The 18,541-nt window shown below is 37.7% G+C and overlaps 1 protein-coding gene across 1 annotated transcript; it reads left to right on the forward strand.

The window, feature by feature from the left end:
- Positions 1–8,232: 8,232 nt before the first annotated feature.
- LOC119795541 (ERBB receptor feedback inhibitor 1) lies at positions 8,233–18,534 on the forward strand. Its single transcript, XM_038303595.1, has 4 exons — positions 8,233–8,419; positions 15,860–16,030; positions 16,392–16,471; positions 17,492–18,534. The coding sequence occupies exons 2-4, from the start codon at positions 15,984–15,986 to the stop codon at positions 18,445–18,447; spliced, it is 1,083 nt and encodes a 360-aa protein (XP_038159523.1). The 5' UTR covers positions 8,233–8,419; positions 15,860–15,983; the 3' UTR covers positions 18,448–18,534.
- The last annotated feature ends 7 nt before the right edge of the window (positions 18,535–18,541 follow it).

Here is an 18,541-nt window from a genome sequence, read left to right on the forward strand (position 1 = left end):
AAGAAGTCAATGTAATTTAAAGAAATCTACATCTAATATTTAAAAAGTATCTCTTTGAGCTTTTTCTTCTTTTTTTTTTATCAAACTTAAATTTTTTCAGATGAAACCAACTACTTCCAGACGTACAAAAAATAAATAAATAAATAAATAAATTTGGAGCCCAGATCCAAAGAAATTCAACTACGGGTAAGAATCAGATTTACTGACATCTGTCAAACTGGAAAGAGTTGCAAAACCATTTCTAGGAATTTAACGACAGACATGGAGAGTCATTATTTGCAAATCAAGAAAACATGGAACTTTACTGAACCTTCCCAGCATTGGCAAACAGACATTATTTGAAGAGAGAATCAGTGACTCAACTAGGAGTAAAAAAAAAATCACCGAATATAGTTCTGCAGGCTTCCTCCTTCTTAGTTAAAGCTAGTATTCATGATAAATAAAACAACGATAAAGTGGTTTTAAAACAGAGACTTAGAAAAAATGGGGTTGGGCTCCATGAGACATGTTCAAGGCAGAAACAGGTGCTGGCCGAATATAATACAAAGTTTTCTTGAAAAAAAACATTTTTCTTAGGGTGTTGAATAAAAATTAATTTCCAATCAGGGTGAATCGTGTTGGAACCCATTGATAAGTAGGTTAAAGCAGTTAAAGATAATACTGCTTAATCCTTTATTTTAGCTTTGTGAAATGTTGAACTATTTTACCAGTGATTTTACGTGAGCAAACATTAGTCAGTTAGCTATAGTGCAAAACATCATCAGTTTCATTATCTAATAACCTGCAGTGTAATCTACTGGGCAAATATGAACTTTAACCTTCTAGAGTGATTCATTCTACTGATATCTGTGATTCTTAATCACAATCAAACTGAATAGCTTCCCACTTTTTTTATCAGGACCTCACATTGCATTATGCAGGGAGGTGTCCTTAATTACCCTGCAGAAATCATAGTGTAAATAAGAGCGTACCATTCCTGGACCTTTGCAACACATGCAGGATGACTAACTCCATATTATATCCCGCAGTCCCTACTCACGGAGGGATTATGAAGTGTTGAAGGTTGTATTGTCCAAGTTATAACTTTGGAAAGAAGGGTGTGTAGAGGACTATGACGAAATGGTTGAATTAGAAAAAAACTTTGACCTCCTGCCAGGAAGGGGATTACGGGAGTGATGGGAGGTGGCACACCTTCAGGCAGGTCATTGTATTCCATTTACTGGGATTTGAATGGGACATTTTAGAGAAAACTGAAAGGATAGATTTCTGACTCATGATGGAGATTTATTCCTTAGGTTTTTACTGATAGTAATGAAATGCCTCCTTTATATTATCAGTTAAATAGACTAAAGACATAAGAGAAGTTCGCCAACTGAGTCAGCAGCTGCATTTTTGAGTGACTCAACCCATCCACTGAGCCCTTTCGTTTCCCTGCGCCCTGCCCTCCACCCTCCTTCACACACAGGCATGACATTAATATGTTTACCACAGGCTGGAGCCTCACGACATCATCACTTCCATTACTTAGAAATATCCTCAAATCACACAAAAGCAGAGAGTGAAGTTTTTCGAGGGATGTTAAATTCATCTACCACATTTTTGAATACTTGTTTTTCTTTCACTACCTCATTATCTTTTTTTTTTGCTTAGAGTGGCGTTTCTTCCCATTGATGAAAAGACTGATGACATGCTGTGACGAATGAGGTGGTGATTTATCTGCGGAGCTGCTTATCCTATAATCTTCTGAGCAGTTTACTTCATGAAACAAACCCGTTGCCAGGCACAGACATCTCTCCCTGCTCTGACCTGATTTTTCCTTCCTTCTGACTAACGTCACAGTTCCTCAGTACCAGAGAGGCACCCTTGAAGGAGGAAGTGGAGGAGGAAGGCATGGAGGGGAGCAATAAACTGTAAAACATGGAACAGTCTGGCTCCGTCTGTGACTCAACAGGAAACAACAGAGCTGAAGTGAGTGAGGTGAGAGACGGAAAGGGAGGAGGGTGAAGAGAGGAGAAGGAGTGAGGGAAAAAAAAAAAGATTGGCTGCGTCATACTTCAAAACTTCAGGCATTTAAGTTGAGAGACTGCCCAATCTGCTCAGCAGGCCTGGACCTTATTACGTAGTAAATCATCACAGAGACACACTGTAGATAAACATCTAACAAAGTCATCACCAAAACTTTACTGATTTCTGCTTCCCTAAAGACAACTTTGTGTATCTTGCGTTGAGTCAATCACAGACATGATGTCAGAGCTGCACATTTTTCAAATACGGACATCGTTCAGACAGAAACAGGTTAGAATCTACTTGATGAGCTTAGCTCTATCAAGTAATGTGTTCAGTGGCAGTCCTAGCCCTTTTTATTGCCCCGGGTAAATTAACCTAACCTCTCTCTCCCTCTTTTCTTTCATCTTTTGAGCCCCTGAGAGCTTCCCTTTATGCTTAGCGCCACTGCTCCTCCATGAAAACACTCACTCCTCCTCAAAAAGCCGTGTGCGCACGTGGGAGTGCATGCTGAAACATCTGGAGGGAGGCGGTGAGAGGACAAAGGAAGGAGTGGGCTGTGTTTTTGGAGGTGGTGGTGGGCGGGCTTATTGTAACCTGCCTCTGCTTTTGATTCATATCATTTACACATGCAGAAAAGTTGTTATAATGAAAAAAAGCATTTTTCTTTTGTAATTCACTGCTGTGGCATCCACTGGCCCTATGAGCCCAGCTGTGGTGCAAGGTGCAAGTGTGCCCTCAGCAGGGTGATTTTATGCCCGTGCCATCCTGTATGGCAAAGCTGCCTTGGACAGCTGCCCATGTCGCCTGTATCAGAACGGTACAGGCAGTTCAAATTAAATCAACATTTTTTTTATTATTATTTCCATTGGACTCTAATGAAGCAACACATTTATTTGCTGGAATTAAACCTTAAATTTTCTGAGTTTTTTTACTATATAATGCAGAGCAACACATAGCTGTGAAGCAGACAATAAAGCATGTAGGCTTTTTAAAATGTTAAAAGCAAAACTTATTTTCATTTACATATGGGTGCTTCCTCATCATTCATTTGATTATTCACACTGTCCATTAGTTTACTGTTTGTTTATTCTCCATTCTCCAACAAAACTTTAGCAGCCATGAAAAAGAAAACAACAACAAAAACAAATTCACTTAATTTTTCTTTGTTAATATCCAGAAAAGGATGCAACATAACATAACAAAAAGTACCCTTCAAAATAACATCAAACAAATGTCAGCAATTCTAATAAAGAATTGCATAAAAAATTTAAAAAATTTACAATGAACGTAAATATTGAGAACATCATTTCAACACCTCTCACTGGACTGTAATGAAATCCCATATTTACTCTGTATACTTGAAATATTTTAAAGTGTTTTAATATAATATGATGTTAAAGAGCAACACAGATGTGATGCAGACAGTGAAGCATGTAGGGTTTAAGAGAATATTTACAGAATGAAATTTTGCAAGTGAAGTTTATTTAATTTACATACAGGAACATTGCAGACAACTTCGTAAAAACATCCATTAAACATAATTTTCAACTGCAAATCTTTTAGAGGCGTGTCACTAGCAGGTTTGCATGAATTCCATGTTTTTCCCAATTTGATCAGTTATATTGGTTGCAGAGAGGCTATGAACATCACATATTCAATCCTTGGCACAGACTATTATTAAAAATAAATGATGTGGACTTTGACCAGGCCTCGTTAACACAAGAAAATGCTTTAAGCGATACTTCTTCTAGTCCTGGATGTATCAGGTAATGGTATTAGTTCTCCCCCAGTTTCCACTTAGATTTCTCCCATTTTTCAACGCTCCATTTAACGTCCCTCTTCTTTTTCAAGAAGATTTTTCGCAAAGGGAACAGTGTTTTCAGGGTAATGTGGAGGGTTCGTTTTCCATCCTTAAAGTTTTGCATGTAGGCCCAAACGTTCAACGTACCAGAGCACCTCCTTCCGTACAGCTGGTGGTGATGTAAGAGAACATGGAAAAGGTATATAGTATATAAGACCAAAACAGAAAAAAAAATACTGATCCATCCTCCATCAGTGTACCTCTGATGGAACCAAGTGGAGCAGTTCATGTGCTTTTTCCTTCCTAATTTCTACTCCCTACATTTATATTATAATTTTAGCATCTGTCTGTGTCTTCCTTCTAAATTTCACCTTTTGCAATGCAATTTAATCAAACTTGGTTCTCAAGCTTATCAAACTGTCCAGCAATCAAAATGAACCCAAAAACACTCATCAGCTCATTCCCCCACCCTCCTCCCAACAGCTGGCAGCTCTTCAATAACTGAGCTGTCTGCTCACTGGAAGAGGTCAAAGGCGTTGGTCTGAAACCCACTCAGACATCTGAGGAGCCGGATTTTCTTCCTGCCTCCTCCAGCTTGTCAAACTCCAACCTTATAACAATTAGACTAAAAGAGAACAGAGCAAAAGGGCGGGAGTGTGTTTCAAATCATTCAGAGCATATCCTCCAAGGCGTATCACCAGAAAAAAAGAAATGGGAATAGAGCGTGTCATACTGGAGGAAGCGGTGGGCGGTGACAAAGAACTGCAGCTAATTAGATCCAAGAGTTTCTGAAGAATTTCTTCTTCTTCTTGCGTCCGTCACAGTTTAATATGTCCGTAACAGTTTATGTACTACTCAACGGATAGGAATTTAATGGATCAAACCCACAGCTGTTGTTGATGAAGCTCTTTTTCACATATTTTACAAATCAGGGTCTCATAAACAAAGCTGTGCTGTGTCACACTTTAGCTGCAACAACCACTAACAGATTTACTGGAGTAAGAGCATTAGGATCCAAAGGAATGTGAAACTCAAACAGGACAGGTTGACCGGGACTTTAAAAGCAGTAGCAAGCATGTCTGCCTGCAGCCAGTGGTGCTGTTTCTAATCACTATTACATGTTTATGCACAGCTGGTTCCCCCATAAGAGAATTCCCTGTGTCACCATGTCGGCTGATCCACCCACACAGACATATTTACCATAGAAAACACATGTTAACACCTCCTTCCTTCATCTCCTGTTCCAGCTTAAGACATTGTTGGACAGACGTCTATTTTCTGGGGGGATGAAAAGCTTCTTTATTCCACTCCTTCTTGTCAGGATATCCTAGTTTATGATTTATGTCATCTTTGAAAACTTTTATCAATAACTCCAGTCAAACTGGCCTTTCAAAGAAGAGAAAGGAGGTATGGGGCGCTACAGATGTGGAAGGTGGGCTTCATACAGCACTGACAGCTGTGAGAGACTGAGATCTTTGAGAGCAGGAAATGATTTGACCTCTGCTCTGGGATACTGGCCCACCCCAACAACAACTCCCACAGCTTTGAGAATACAGGGGTCACCACATGCATACATGGAGGAGCCTCAGAGCTGCCTGTCAAAGGGGGAAACATTTGAAATCATCTCTGAACCATTAAATTCAAGAAACAACTGTACAAACCTTTAAAGGACGAAAAATTAAAAAAGAATCTTGCTTTTCTTTTACTATTTTTGGGGTCATATTACAACCATAAACCTAACAGTGTTATATTAAAACTCTATAATCTACATATTTGTGACATTTTTAGTACACTAGACCATACAATGCAAATAACTGCTACAATGGCAATACCTTGTGCAATGTATAATGTATAAACACTTTTTCTTCCTTTGGCACCTTCTTCTTCTTTTTGACTATTTGAGCTGATGTAACGAGTAAATTTCCCATCTGTGACATCAATAAAGTCAAACAATCAATCAATCAATCAATCGATCAATCAATTATTAGTAAGACTGACAGCAACAAGAAGACCAAGGAACACAGCATACAGGTCAAGAAGAACATATTGGAAGAGCTTAAAGCCAGATAATATGATGGGCTTTTCAAAGTTCATGGAGCGCTGTTCAATCCTTATAAAAGTAAGAGTATTGAAGAAATGCAAACCCTCCAAGACACAGCAGTCCAGCTAAATGGACTGATCCACAGTTCAAGTCTGAGAACAGTAATAGTAAAACATGCGACTTGTATTTAAGATAAGATATGACAAGAAGAAAAACATTAAGAAAAAAAAACAAAAGAGGTTCCCTCAGTCAGCCTCAGGCCTGTATCCCCTGGGAAACTGCTCTGGTCAGTGGAAACCAGCCTTAAATGGATCGCTTCAAATGAAAAAATATGCAGAGGATATCTGACAGGGAAATTATCTAACAGAAGTCGGTCACAGTTACGGTAATTAAAAATTGGAAAGCGCATCTGAGTGGTGCAGTGATTTACCTTCCAGGAGGACAACAACCTTAAACATACAAACAGAACTACAGCTGATGGGTTAAGAAACACTGATCCCTAGGACCCACTGTCCTACATGTTCTAAGGGTCTCCCTGCCTCAACACACTGGACCTGAATGAAAAGGTGAACAAAAGGCTTTTGCAGCATTGATGGCTGCAAAAAAAAAATGCAATCATTTGAATCAGGTGTGCTTGACGAACACGTCTAAAACATGAAAGAAGCTCGGGGTTTAAAAAAACCCTGGTTTAGATAAAACTTATTCACACGTGAGGATAGCCCAGTCACTACTCAATCAAAGAGTTTAAAGTTAATATGGATGGATAGTTTTAGCCTGAATTTTAGCTTTTTTCTAAATGGAATCAGTTCAAACATACCTTAAGAAATTAGTGGGAAAATGGGAAAACGGTTTTCAGAAACTATATATCCTTTACCTTCTAGTTCACAATGATGGTCTCCTTTGTGTTAGTATATCCTGCCAAAATTCAAATGACACAAATTGAATTTTGTATTTGTAATGTAACAAAATGCAAAGACGTTTTTTGGAATCAATTCTTTTACATGGCACTGTAAACTGTATGGCACTTTTGTGAACAACAGGCAGCTTTTTCACTACTAAGGTCACAGCACTTCATTGCTCAACATAAAGCCAATCAAACTGAGAACTTGCTGAAAGTGTACTTGCTGAGTCTGCCTTAGAGCAAACAAATGTCATCAGGCGGTGGGGGATTGCAGATCCAGCTTTGCAAACAGCATGTGGTGTAATCATTGTTTAGGTTTATGATTGACATTGTGCACACAGGTTTAGGTCTTTCATTTGAATGTAGCCTTAAATGGGTGTATTAGTGTGTTAACTCAATGGAACAGTGATGATTGGAGGGTTTAGTTTGTTTCTCCTACGTGTTCTACTCTACGTTGGAAGGGTCTATGGCCCTGAGGATTTATTTGTACTGTATGAAGCCCTGCCTGGTCCAGACTGGTAAAAAACAAACATATTACCTCCCTGTTGCTTCTTTAAAAGAAATGTTTGCGTGTGCTGTCTGTTCAGTTTACCTCCGTATAGGGTAAGACAAACAGTCACTCAAGTACACAGAAAAGGATTCAAAAACAAGCCATAGTGTACAATGAGTGAACTGGCTATCGACTTTTTCATCTTTAAGAGATGTTCTGCACTGAGTCCACCCACATGCTCCCTGACACCCACGCAGGTCATGTCAAAACTGTTCACTGATTTATGAAATGCCTCAACTGGACTCTCAGTAAACAACACAAATCAAATCCAAGGTTTTTCTGCATTGTTTTCTCTCTGCTGTAATATTTACCAAGATTAATTTTCAGCTTTTTGACAAATTGACGTTCCCATCACAAGGTATTTGACTAAACGGTATAGTTTAGAGACCTTATCTTGATATATACGGCTCTATACTGTCATAGTTTATGTCTTGGACACAATAATATGTCCAAGACATAAACAATAATATGTTTCGGGGGGTTGCGGCATAGTGGTAAGGACATAGCGCTTGGAATCCTGAGGTTGTGAGTTTTTTAAACCCACTCCAACAGACTGCCAATCTGGGTCTGAAAAATGCATATACAGTGGAAGTTGCCTTTTTAAATATGGTTTAGGTAAAAAGATGCGTTTATAAATGCAAAAAAAAGTTTAATTATCTCACTTCAATAAACCTGTTTAATCCAAAGTGCTCCATGTAAACATAGTTTATAAGCAATAAGCTTATTTAAACACAAATAAATTAAAACACATTCAAAATATATAAGAGCACAAAGAAATGTTTCTATGGGTTATTTTTGATTTACAGTCTTTTTGGAGGTTGTTTTTATGAATAATGGGTTATTCCATATTCGGAAAGATTTTGCCTCTTTAAGACAGGAATGGGTGGAGTTACAGTAACGCTCCCTGGGTGTTGGATCCATATATAAGCAGTTATGGAAAACTGCGTCACTCTGACCAAATCAGTTTCACCTCCCAGCGTTGTTGACAGAGGAAGGATGTTGCACATGGCTTGGATCTGATGGGACTCACAACAACTATTTGATTTTTAACATTCATGAGAAGCAAAGATCGACCAAGACGCGTTTACGTGATGGAGACATAGTCGGGATTTAATTGTGGTAAGAGTTTAAAGTTTTAAATCAGTACCTTATCTCAGATGAACTAAGTTTCAAAGTTAATGACAAAAAGGGGGCGACCAAAAAATGAAATAGGTATATATGAACTTGTGTCTAAGAAGCATGTTTAAACTAGTTTACGCTGTTTTAAGTAGCTTGTTTCCTGAAGGGAATTTAATTAAAGACAAGGAATCGAAAACAGATTTCAATCATTTCAAACTTTTCATTTAAAAAAGTTGTTCAAATGATGCTCGGTAACTGGGTCGAAAGTGCTAAATGTACACAAAGAATGGGTTATTTGTCCAGAGAGGTTCTCAGCTGTTCCGCTACTGACAGCAATGAAAGGCAACACGTTCCCCTTGCAACCAACAGAGGGCGCCAAAACGTTCTAAAGTGCTTAGAAAAGTATTCAGATAAACATTTTATTCATGTTTTTAGCGTTGCAATTACAAACTATGCAACTAATGAAAGACAGATCCATAGCAACTTAATTTTAAGGCCGATGAGAATTAATATTTTGTGTTTTATTTTGCTTATTACATAAATCTATCTATCTATCTATCTATCTATCTATCTATCTATCTATCTATCTATCTATCTATCTATCTATCTATCTATCTATCTATCTATCTATCTATAGTTTTTTTTTATGTGAGACCATTCAATAAAATAACGATTGTAATTGTTTGGCATGAAAATTTACCTTATTTTTGTGTTTATCATTGTATATTTTAACATCAGTGCTAATATTGTTATGCAAAAGCCTCAATGGGCAGCATCACAAACTCAAAGGAACAACACAGATGGTTTAGGATAAAATTTGTGAAAATATTTGAAATGTTATAAGGCATTGCACCCAGCCTTAAAGCTTTTACATAGATCTGTTAAATCCTCATCTTAAAAAGGAAACGCAATAATGTACTAAGACATGGGGTAGCTGCAGAGATTGAACAGTTTGGAAAATCCATATGCCGGGTAAAAAAAAAAAAGTTGTCCCCTTCATAAATCTATAAATCTTTTTTTTTTTTTTTTATGGAATGGTGAAATAAAAATATCTTGGAAAGAAATCTTTTTTTTTTTTTTTTTTTTGCTTAAAGGTTTTTAAGAAATAAGCCAACATGTAGGAAAAAGCTCTGGTGAGATTAAATTTCTAGCTAACATCTAGGATTCTGTGTGGTGGAAAACCAGCACCAAATTCATTCAAGACCCACTTCCCACAGTAAGATATGGTGGTCAGCCAGAATAGGAGGCTGATTGGAGTTAATGAAAAGATCTGTTGAGTTTAATACATTGAAATCATGAAAAGAGAGCTTTTAGGAGCTGGGACAAAAGATCAGCTTTTAGTAATTACGCAGGAAGGCGGTTATACAGAGCATCAACCCAGAAGGTCTGAATAAATGTGACCTCCTGACTCTTCTACTTTGTATTTGTGGAAAATACTTAAAACAATGCATGATTGTTTTTCTTCCACTTTGTGCAACAGAGGTGTCCATAATTGCTATCATATAAAGTCAACGGAAATATAAGAAAAAGAAAAATAAGAGGAAGAAAAGATGTAATAGATGTCAAGTAATCCATGATTTAAAATATTTATCAGCAGCCACTGAACACTTATTCTATGGTTATAGTGTTTTTTTTTTTTTTTTTTTTTTATGTACAAAAATATATATAAAAAATATACCTAGATGACAATTGAGAATTTCAATCTCTTTACCAAGAATTAGAACAACCCTATTTACAAACATTAAGATTAATGCAGTGACATACATTAATATAGTTATTAATATAACATATATATATATATATATATATATATAACACCTAAAATTAAGAATAGCCAACATAGCACACACTAAAGTTATTTCAATTAATTAACTTGGCTTCTTCATAGCCTTCCCAGGGTGTTAGTTCTGACTATTGGGGGTAAATGCATTCAGACTGAGGGGGCAACATATTTAAACACTCTGTTACTCCGTTCTTTTCCAACTGTGGGAACAAACATGTGATAAAAAGCCTGGGAGCACAGTCCATACCGGGTGTTTAAGAGGTTAGGTGAGGGGGAAGAAGTAGAACTGTTTTTAATTTACAGACAATAATGGGGGGGTTGTGATTCTGCAAAAAAAAAAGAGGGTGATTATGGAAAAAAAAAAGTGATATCAACCATTGGTACCATGCTGCACAGTGAATTCAGTTTATGATATGTTGCTCAGACAGATTCATATAGAAATCAGCATATTCAAGAACAGCACGACATGTTGCTGATTTTAAGTGATATCTGAACAAATGACTGAAACATGACGTGTTTTATAGAAGAAACTCTAGAGTTTATTTGGACATGTTTAATAGCATTGACATTTTAAACAAGATCAAGACTAAATGATTATGGATTCAATTTGATTACATCATTCTTTCTCTTTTGGTTGAGAAGTTTGATTTTAATGTCCAAAGTTAGAAATGTTGATAAAGAGATTCCTGTGAGTTAATATTTCATGTAGAAATTCTCTGACCAGTAGTGCAGAATCCAACATGGCTTCCCTTCCTGGTTGCAGGGAAAGCTCTTTATTTGTGATTTGAAAATTTTCACACTGAATCTTTCACACCAACTTTACCAGCTTCCCTCCGTGGCCATAGTGCTATACTGTCAAAGTACAAGATTGAATTTAATGGAATTAGCTGGCAAGGTTTGCTTTTTAGCAATCTTAGCTAAAAAACTACACTTTTATTAGCTAGGATTGCTAATAGCTGTTAACCTGGTCAATCAACAGCACATTTCTTTTTAGATTTCTTTCCATTTACTACAGTAAATGGAAAATACCTAAAAAGCATCTCCTCTCACTATTGTAATCTACATTATAGCCATGGCTGAACTCAGAAAAACGGACAGAAACGACAGTATTACAGTCAATTAGATCAAATTGATCTAGAATAGTTTACAATAAAATTACTAAACCCAGCAATACAGACGTTTTAGAATCATGACTATAAATTTGTGTGCCATTGTTCTAAAAACCTTTTTTTTCCCCTGCAAATTAATTTTCATTTGCGTTTGACACTTTTTATGCATCCTGCATAACTTTATGAACTGCATCATAGGCGACATAATATGAACTATTTTATGGTTTACATTGTGGAATAAGGGTCTTAATTTATGCTTAATGAAACTCTTGGACACAGTTGGCCTGACATCAATTCTTTTTCTTTGTAAACAAAAAGTAAGGTTATGTGATAAGTAGTAGATAATGATAGATAACAATAATGGCTGGATACACAAAAAAAAAATTAAAATAAAAAATATATATATACAAATGTAAGTAGTGCCCCCTACTTACTTCTACCTACGTAATGACTCTGACCCACTTCCAGATGTTTGATCAAGCTGAAATTTTGCATGTGAGGTTATTTAAATCTCTATAGATTAAGTAACAAATTACAGCTCTGAACTATTTGCGGTTTCTGACTTACAGATGTTTGAACTGAGTAAAGTCTGAAATGGAGCCTGTTGAATGTCAAGCAGTGATCCGGTTTTTCGATTTGAAAGGACTCGCACCACGGGAGACTTTTAGTGTAATTAAAGTAATTTATGGTGATGATGCCCATTATATGACCTTGCAGAATGTTTTACAATGTTACATTATGGGACATTATCACTATAAGTTACTTTCATTTGATCAAAAGTCTCCCGTTGGGTGCACCCTTTCAAATGCAAAAACTCAGACTTGACTCAGTTTGAACACCAGTAAATCAGAAACCACAATTAGTTCAGAGCTGTAATTTTTTATTTGATCTATAGAGATTTAAATAATTTCACATGCAAAATTTCAGGTTGATCAAAGATCTGGAAGTGGGTCGGGGGCATTACCTATTGAACGCCCCTCGAATATATTGGTTTGGAAAACATAAATAAATGTGATCTCTGGTGTGAGAACTTTTGTTTTTCTTTGAGACTTAAAGAAAGTTATGCCTGTAGGTAAGCTGGTACATCATTTGCGTGGACAATCTATAACAATTAGTTTATCAATATCCATCTGACCAGTGAATAGCCTCACAAATGGGAGGTTGGTGCTGCCAAGGACAGCACATCATGTTCCTGCTTGACCTAAAACAAACAGTTTCCTCCGACTGCTGGCTTCTCCCTCTCATTGCGCCAGCGCATACATTCCCCCTGCGAAGGCCGTTTGGTGCAGGCTCATGCTTCAGCCGTGTCGGCCTGTCTCCATGGCGTATCTCTCGTCCTAACCTCATGGGAGAGTTCACTTGTATTTTCAGGCTTGGCCGACTTTGCACCCGGTTTGCACAAAGGCCCATTCATGGCTGAGAGTGGCTCCATTCATGAATGCTGAGTAATTGCCCACAGAATCCTTAATTGTTCAATGTCTTCCATCTCAGAGGCTCTTGGATGGAAGTGACGCCACAGACGGCTCTGTTTGAGATGATCTTCATATTCAAACACACATATGAGCCAATGTTTTGTTTGGATGTGTGGGGGGGGGTTATCTTTGCATGCTTTAAATGGCTTGCTTCCCACTTGAGTTTTCAGACAACTGATATTTGACATGAGACAAAGCAGGTCTGTATGGTTTAGAACAATGAAATAAGGTTTAAATACTTTAGAGTCAGGTGTGGGATACATTCATTCACATTTTCACGTTTCACTTTACACTAGCTGCTGTTTAATAAATGTAAAAAAGAGAATTAGATCTATATTGGTCAATGCAATATGAAAAAAACTGGTACTTTTGGTTGATACTGCTGTATAAAAACAGATTTAAAGCATTTTTTAAAGCATTCTCAATTATCTTTGTTCTTAACCTGATTAAACAACCTTGGGGATCTACTGTCCTCCCTGGATCAAAAAGAATTTGGTGTTTTAATCCCTGTACTTTGGTTGTGTTTGCGATTCGGCATCAGAGGAATGCGGTACAATTAGCCCCTGTTGAGCAGGCGGATGCTGCAGGGTTTCATGGTCAAAGAGGGAGAGCAAAGAGAGTGAGAGGAGCTGCCTCCCTCCCACATCTGACCCAGAGGTTGTGCAACAGCCTGGGAGTACAAAGTGAAACATACTGTTCAGCAGCTGTGAGAGCAGACTGAAGTCATTTACTAGGCTTTTGTCGTCTGTTTTCTATGCTTTCATAAAATTGTGCACGAGCACTCTATGTTTTTTGTAATGTGCAGTGTGCTAAAAATTAAGGAATTAATTTAAAACCTGAGTTTTTATTTAGTAGTGACATCATGTTTGGTATTTTAAATGTGATTTGAACATAGTTTGGACATTTTAAATTGTATTAAATGCTCAGATATCTTGTTCTGTGCAGTGTATTTACATTTTTCCAATTTCTCACCCTAAAAACAGCAGCCTCAGTGTATCGTACTGGGATTTTAGTGGCATATAAATGTTAAGTGGAGGATAAAGGTTAAAATGCTGTCAGTTCTGTTATAAATAGTCAGTTTTGAGAAATCAAAAGGCTGCAAATTTTGACTGTTCTTGTTTGAAAGTACCTCATTCGAAATTAAATTAAATAGGAGTTATTGAGCAAAATGTTCAAGTTTTGAAACAGATTTTTTGTAAGATTAAGAGCTTAATTTTAATCTTTCCCTTTTAATGCATGGATATGCATCAGTCCATTCCATTGAAGCTCTGTTTGGTTTTCTGCATGTAAAATAATTTCCATTCCTCTTCACATTAACGCTAAACAGCTTCCCTGACCCCCAAAGCATGATGCTGCCAGAACCCTGTTTCAAGGTGGATGGTACTTTTCATGCAGGCCAAACATATCCGCTTTGTTTCTGTTTAGATAAATCTGTCTTTTTTTGTAGTTGCTGTGTCCACTACATAAACATTTCTGCTTTCATTCACCCATGACTTGCCTCTTATAGTTACTTTTTTTATGGCAGGAAGAGTAAAAATTGGTCTCAGATCCTCAAACCCAAACATCGGATAGGGGTGTCCCAATTCAAATTTTAATCTCCCATATGATACTGATATTGCAGCTTTGAGTAATGGCTGATACCGATATTTACCCGATAGGACATTAGCACAACTCATACATACTTTCATTATGTATTTTTGAATGGTGTGGAATATAGAAAATGCTCGACCAAGAGACATTTCACAAACAAAGGACTATATTTAACATCAATTATTAAAGCAACTAAATATTTTTTATCCACCAAAGAGTTATATGAACTTCAAACAAATGGACAGAAGCAAATTAAGTTTTCTAATATCCGAGATTTTAGACGCAGTTCAATATATTCTGATATTCATATTTTTGTCTTCTATCGGACCAATTATCAACACCAATATCAGATCAGGACAGCCCTAGTTGTATCGTAATTGTTTAATTTCATGTCATTGATCCAACTCTACTTCATCAGATATCACATTTTGATTGCAGGATGAGATTGCTTCACACATTAGCTCTGTGTTGGACTAAAAGGAAGTAAATGTAAATGCTAATGGTCTCCTCTTCCTTTCACTTCACAATTATTTACTACCTTGTGTTGGTCTCGCACATCCCTACAACAGATGTAAACAGTCGAATTATTATGAGCTGTCGTGCTACACTACACTGAGAAAAAACATCTAGAAATAAGTCAATATTTTTTAAATTAAGTGTATTTACCTTTAATTTAAGAACGTAAATACAATGATTGGTCAATGGAATTAGTATTTTTTAAGATACTGAGACAATGTGATAATAAGACAATGCAATTTTTTTCTTATTTAAATAGAAAATTGTCTTGTTCCTCTGGCAAAGTGTCTCACTTACCTCCTCAATTAAAGAAAAATGCACTTCTTTAAAGAAAAAATGACTTATTTATATTTAAATTTTTTTCAGTGTATGTATTAATATATCTGCCAAGTCGTATTTTTAGTATGTTTTTTTTTAAACGTAATCCACTTTGCAGACTTTATACTTATTTGTGTTGCTTTATTAAACTAGTATAGATAAACTGTAACAGTTTGCTATTAGGATGAGGGCTGAGCAGAAAATAGATAAAACAGAAGCTCAGAATGTTTATCAATAAAATTTTTAGAAGATCACATCATCTCAAGAAAACAAAATGGTTTAATGTGTTTTTACTGGCATGCACCCTACTTTATGTAAAAAAAATAAATAAAAATCCAGCCTCCTGCATGGATTTCATGGTATAAAATATTTTATTTACTTACTTTTTTTTTAGGGTTTTCTTTCCACATTCCTTTTTTCTTAAAGCATCTATAGACCGTAGATGGCTCTAATCGCCTGGTGTGTGGCTGGGAGTATTTGACTGTGCTTCACTCAGCTGTATTATGAGTTTTTTTACACCAGTAAATCCTGTTTAAACCAAAGCAGAGATAATGCCCATAAGCCCGACATGAAACAGTGTTTATTTCATGTCTGTCCTCACTGTATAATTTTACCTCGGCAGCTCTAACTAGCTTCCATGTCTCCCCTACAGCTTGTTGCTGCAGCTGCTGCTCACAATGATCCTCTGATGGATTTAATGGAGCTGACTGGTAGCAGAGCTTTGCATCCGAACCGTTCACATCCTGCGTATTAGAAGCAACTTTTTATGCCACAACATGGATGGAAATCAAAATAACTACTGGGGTCACCAAGAAATGCACAGGTAAGAACAAAATTTAAAGCTTGTTGGATAGAAAAATAAAGTTTGCATAGTCATGGTGAACAGGATTGTGTTTTGTTTTGGGGAAAAAGCTAAAACAAAAATCCCAATAACAGCATCACTGCAGAAAGATAAACAGCAGGAGCAATATAGTGTCGATTAGGATGTCTGGCAAATTAAAAGCGTTTAAAAATTTCCTTTAACTTTTAATTCTTAGTATAAAAAGTGCCAGGCATGTTTTTTGTTAACGAATGCACTATTGTTAGTCGGCATACAATAACTGATTGACAGCGGGTTGCATGCAGGAAACATTCACACGCTCCCACATTTCTGTATGGATTTCTCAGCCTGTTTTGCTTTGCAGAGAGTGCTTCGGCCTGAGTGCTGACATGGACCCCAGCCTGACTGAGCTGCAGCAGCAACAAACGGCCAAGCAGTTTAACTGTGAGTCAGACTGTTACTTCTAACCTGTTGTACAGTAACTACGGAGGATAAAACAGGCTTCAGTGGCCTTTACTTTTATTGGAACACCTGGCTTTAACACAAGCTAATCTTTTGCTTCAGCAGCAGCAGTTCAAATCCCAGGAAATTTAATTTGAGTATTATTTTTTTTTTTTTTTTGTGAGAGGGAAGAAAAAAAAATCCCTTATAAAGCTAATGGTTTCCTTTTTAGAGATAAATGCATCTCTGTGTAAGATCATATTTATACCCCAGGAATCAGGAAATATAGTCATTGGTATTTTAAATGCCTCAGTTACAGTTTATTTAAATGAACACAATTATTGCATAAGCAGACATTTTCTTTGTCCCTCACTAATTAAATATAATCACATTAGAGGCTGAATTTAGCTTTTTTTATTCAAGGCAACATATCTTTCTATATCTGTTTCTAATGAATTTTCTCTTTCATTATTTACAATATTGTTGCAGTAAAATAACACGAGTCTTTGTAACTGTTTCTACGTGTAAAATATAAGCAGTAGCTACATACGCCAGTTTTTAATTTTGATTAGATTCTATTTCTTTCCAGTAAAAAACCTTAGAAGGAGTTTATGTATCAGAGTAGAGACGAGAGGAGGAGTTGAAGCTATCGCTCCTCGGTCACCAGCTGTTCCCGCAGTCTGGGGCATGTCGGATGTTTCCACAGAGAAGGTTATGGGAAGCTCAGTTAAGATTACAACCCGGTGGTTCTGAAGATAGTGACACTTCCTGTGATAATCCGGGTGTTGTGACTGATGTCTGACTAAGAAGGTGATGGGTTAGGCCATTGTTTTCACTCCTCGTTTCCTGTCCTGTATCTGTTTTCACTGCCGGTTGTTTTTCAAAGCTTCTTCCTCTCTGACAGTTTTTATTTTCTCTTCTGGAGGAAGAAACAGTGATAGCAGAGGACTCGTATCAACTGAGTTTAGTGGAAGGGCAGTTTGAGATTTTCAGTTTGTCTGATAATTGTCTTTCCCTCCACAGCCAGCATCTCTGTCCGCTTTCCTGCTTACCACTCGGATGCTTTCAAGTGCGACGGAGACCAGGTGGTCCCCTCCTCCCAGAGAAGGGTCCGACAGAAAGAGGCCAAACCCCTCCCGCCGCTTCCTGACCCTGAGGACCTCATGTCAGATGAAGCTGCAGACAGTGAGGTTGAATTCTTTACCAGTGACCGCCAGCGCCTCCTGCCCAAAAGCTGCCCGAAAGCAATAACCAGAAGCAGCAACAGAGACTGCGGTCAGATAAATTACGCCTACCAGGGGGGGTCATTGGAGATAAGAGCTATAGGCTCTGACTCCATTGCTTTCTCTTGGCCAAGCAGAGAGGACAGACTGCTTGGTAGAGGAAGCAGACCTCTTACAAACAACTGTAATTTTGATTACTTTGCTCATGAGAAAAGAGACAGCCAGCATGATGTGTCTGCTCTTAGAGCTGGTTTTGGTGACAAACAGTCAGAGCATCAAGCCTCATCCAGAAACTGTTTTTCCTGTTCAGGTCCCCCTATTCCTCCTATAAAACCTCAAATCCCTCCTCGTATCCCCATCCCACCTAAACCCTCCTCTCTCTCCAAGCCTGTGAGCAACTCTGAGGATGAAAAGCCTCCCAAAGTCCCTCCAAGGGTCCCCTTGGTCCCACCCTGCCCACCACGCACCCCAAGCCCCAAAAGCCTCCCAATTTACATCAATGGAGTGATGCCCGTCACACAGAGTTTTGCTGCTAATCCAAATTATGTGAGTAAGGCTTTACAGAGACAGCAGAGCGAAAGGGCACCACCAGCTGCACAGTTTTCTCCTTGTATCGTTCCCATTCTGAAGGACGGCAAACAGGCCAGCGCCACGCATTACATTCTGCTGCCGCCGGGTCGGCCCGCGCACGCAGAGAGACGGGGAAGGATTCTGAGCGAGCCTGATAGGACTGGATGCGTCTGGCAGAAAAGATAGAATCCTTTGAACGAATACAAGACAGTGACTGACGTTAGGCATGGGCTGGTAGGGGATGCTTACAGTGGAATTCTTAGTTTTCTTTTTTTTTAAA

The sequence above is a fragment of the Cyprinodon tularosa genome, unplaced genomic scaffold (assembly GCF_016077235.1).
Source record: "Cyprinodon tularosa strain WSP-4 unplaced genomic scaffold, ASM1607723v1 ctg513, whole genome shotgun sequence".
NCBI lineage: Eukaryota > Metazoa > Chordata > Actinopteri > Cyprinodontiformes > Cyprinodontidae > Cyprinodon > Cyprinodon tularosa.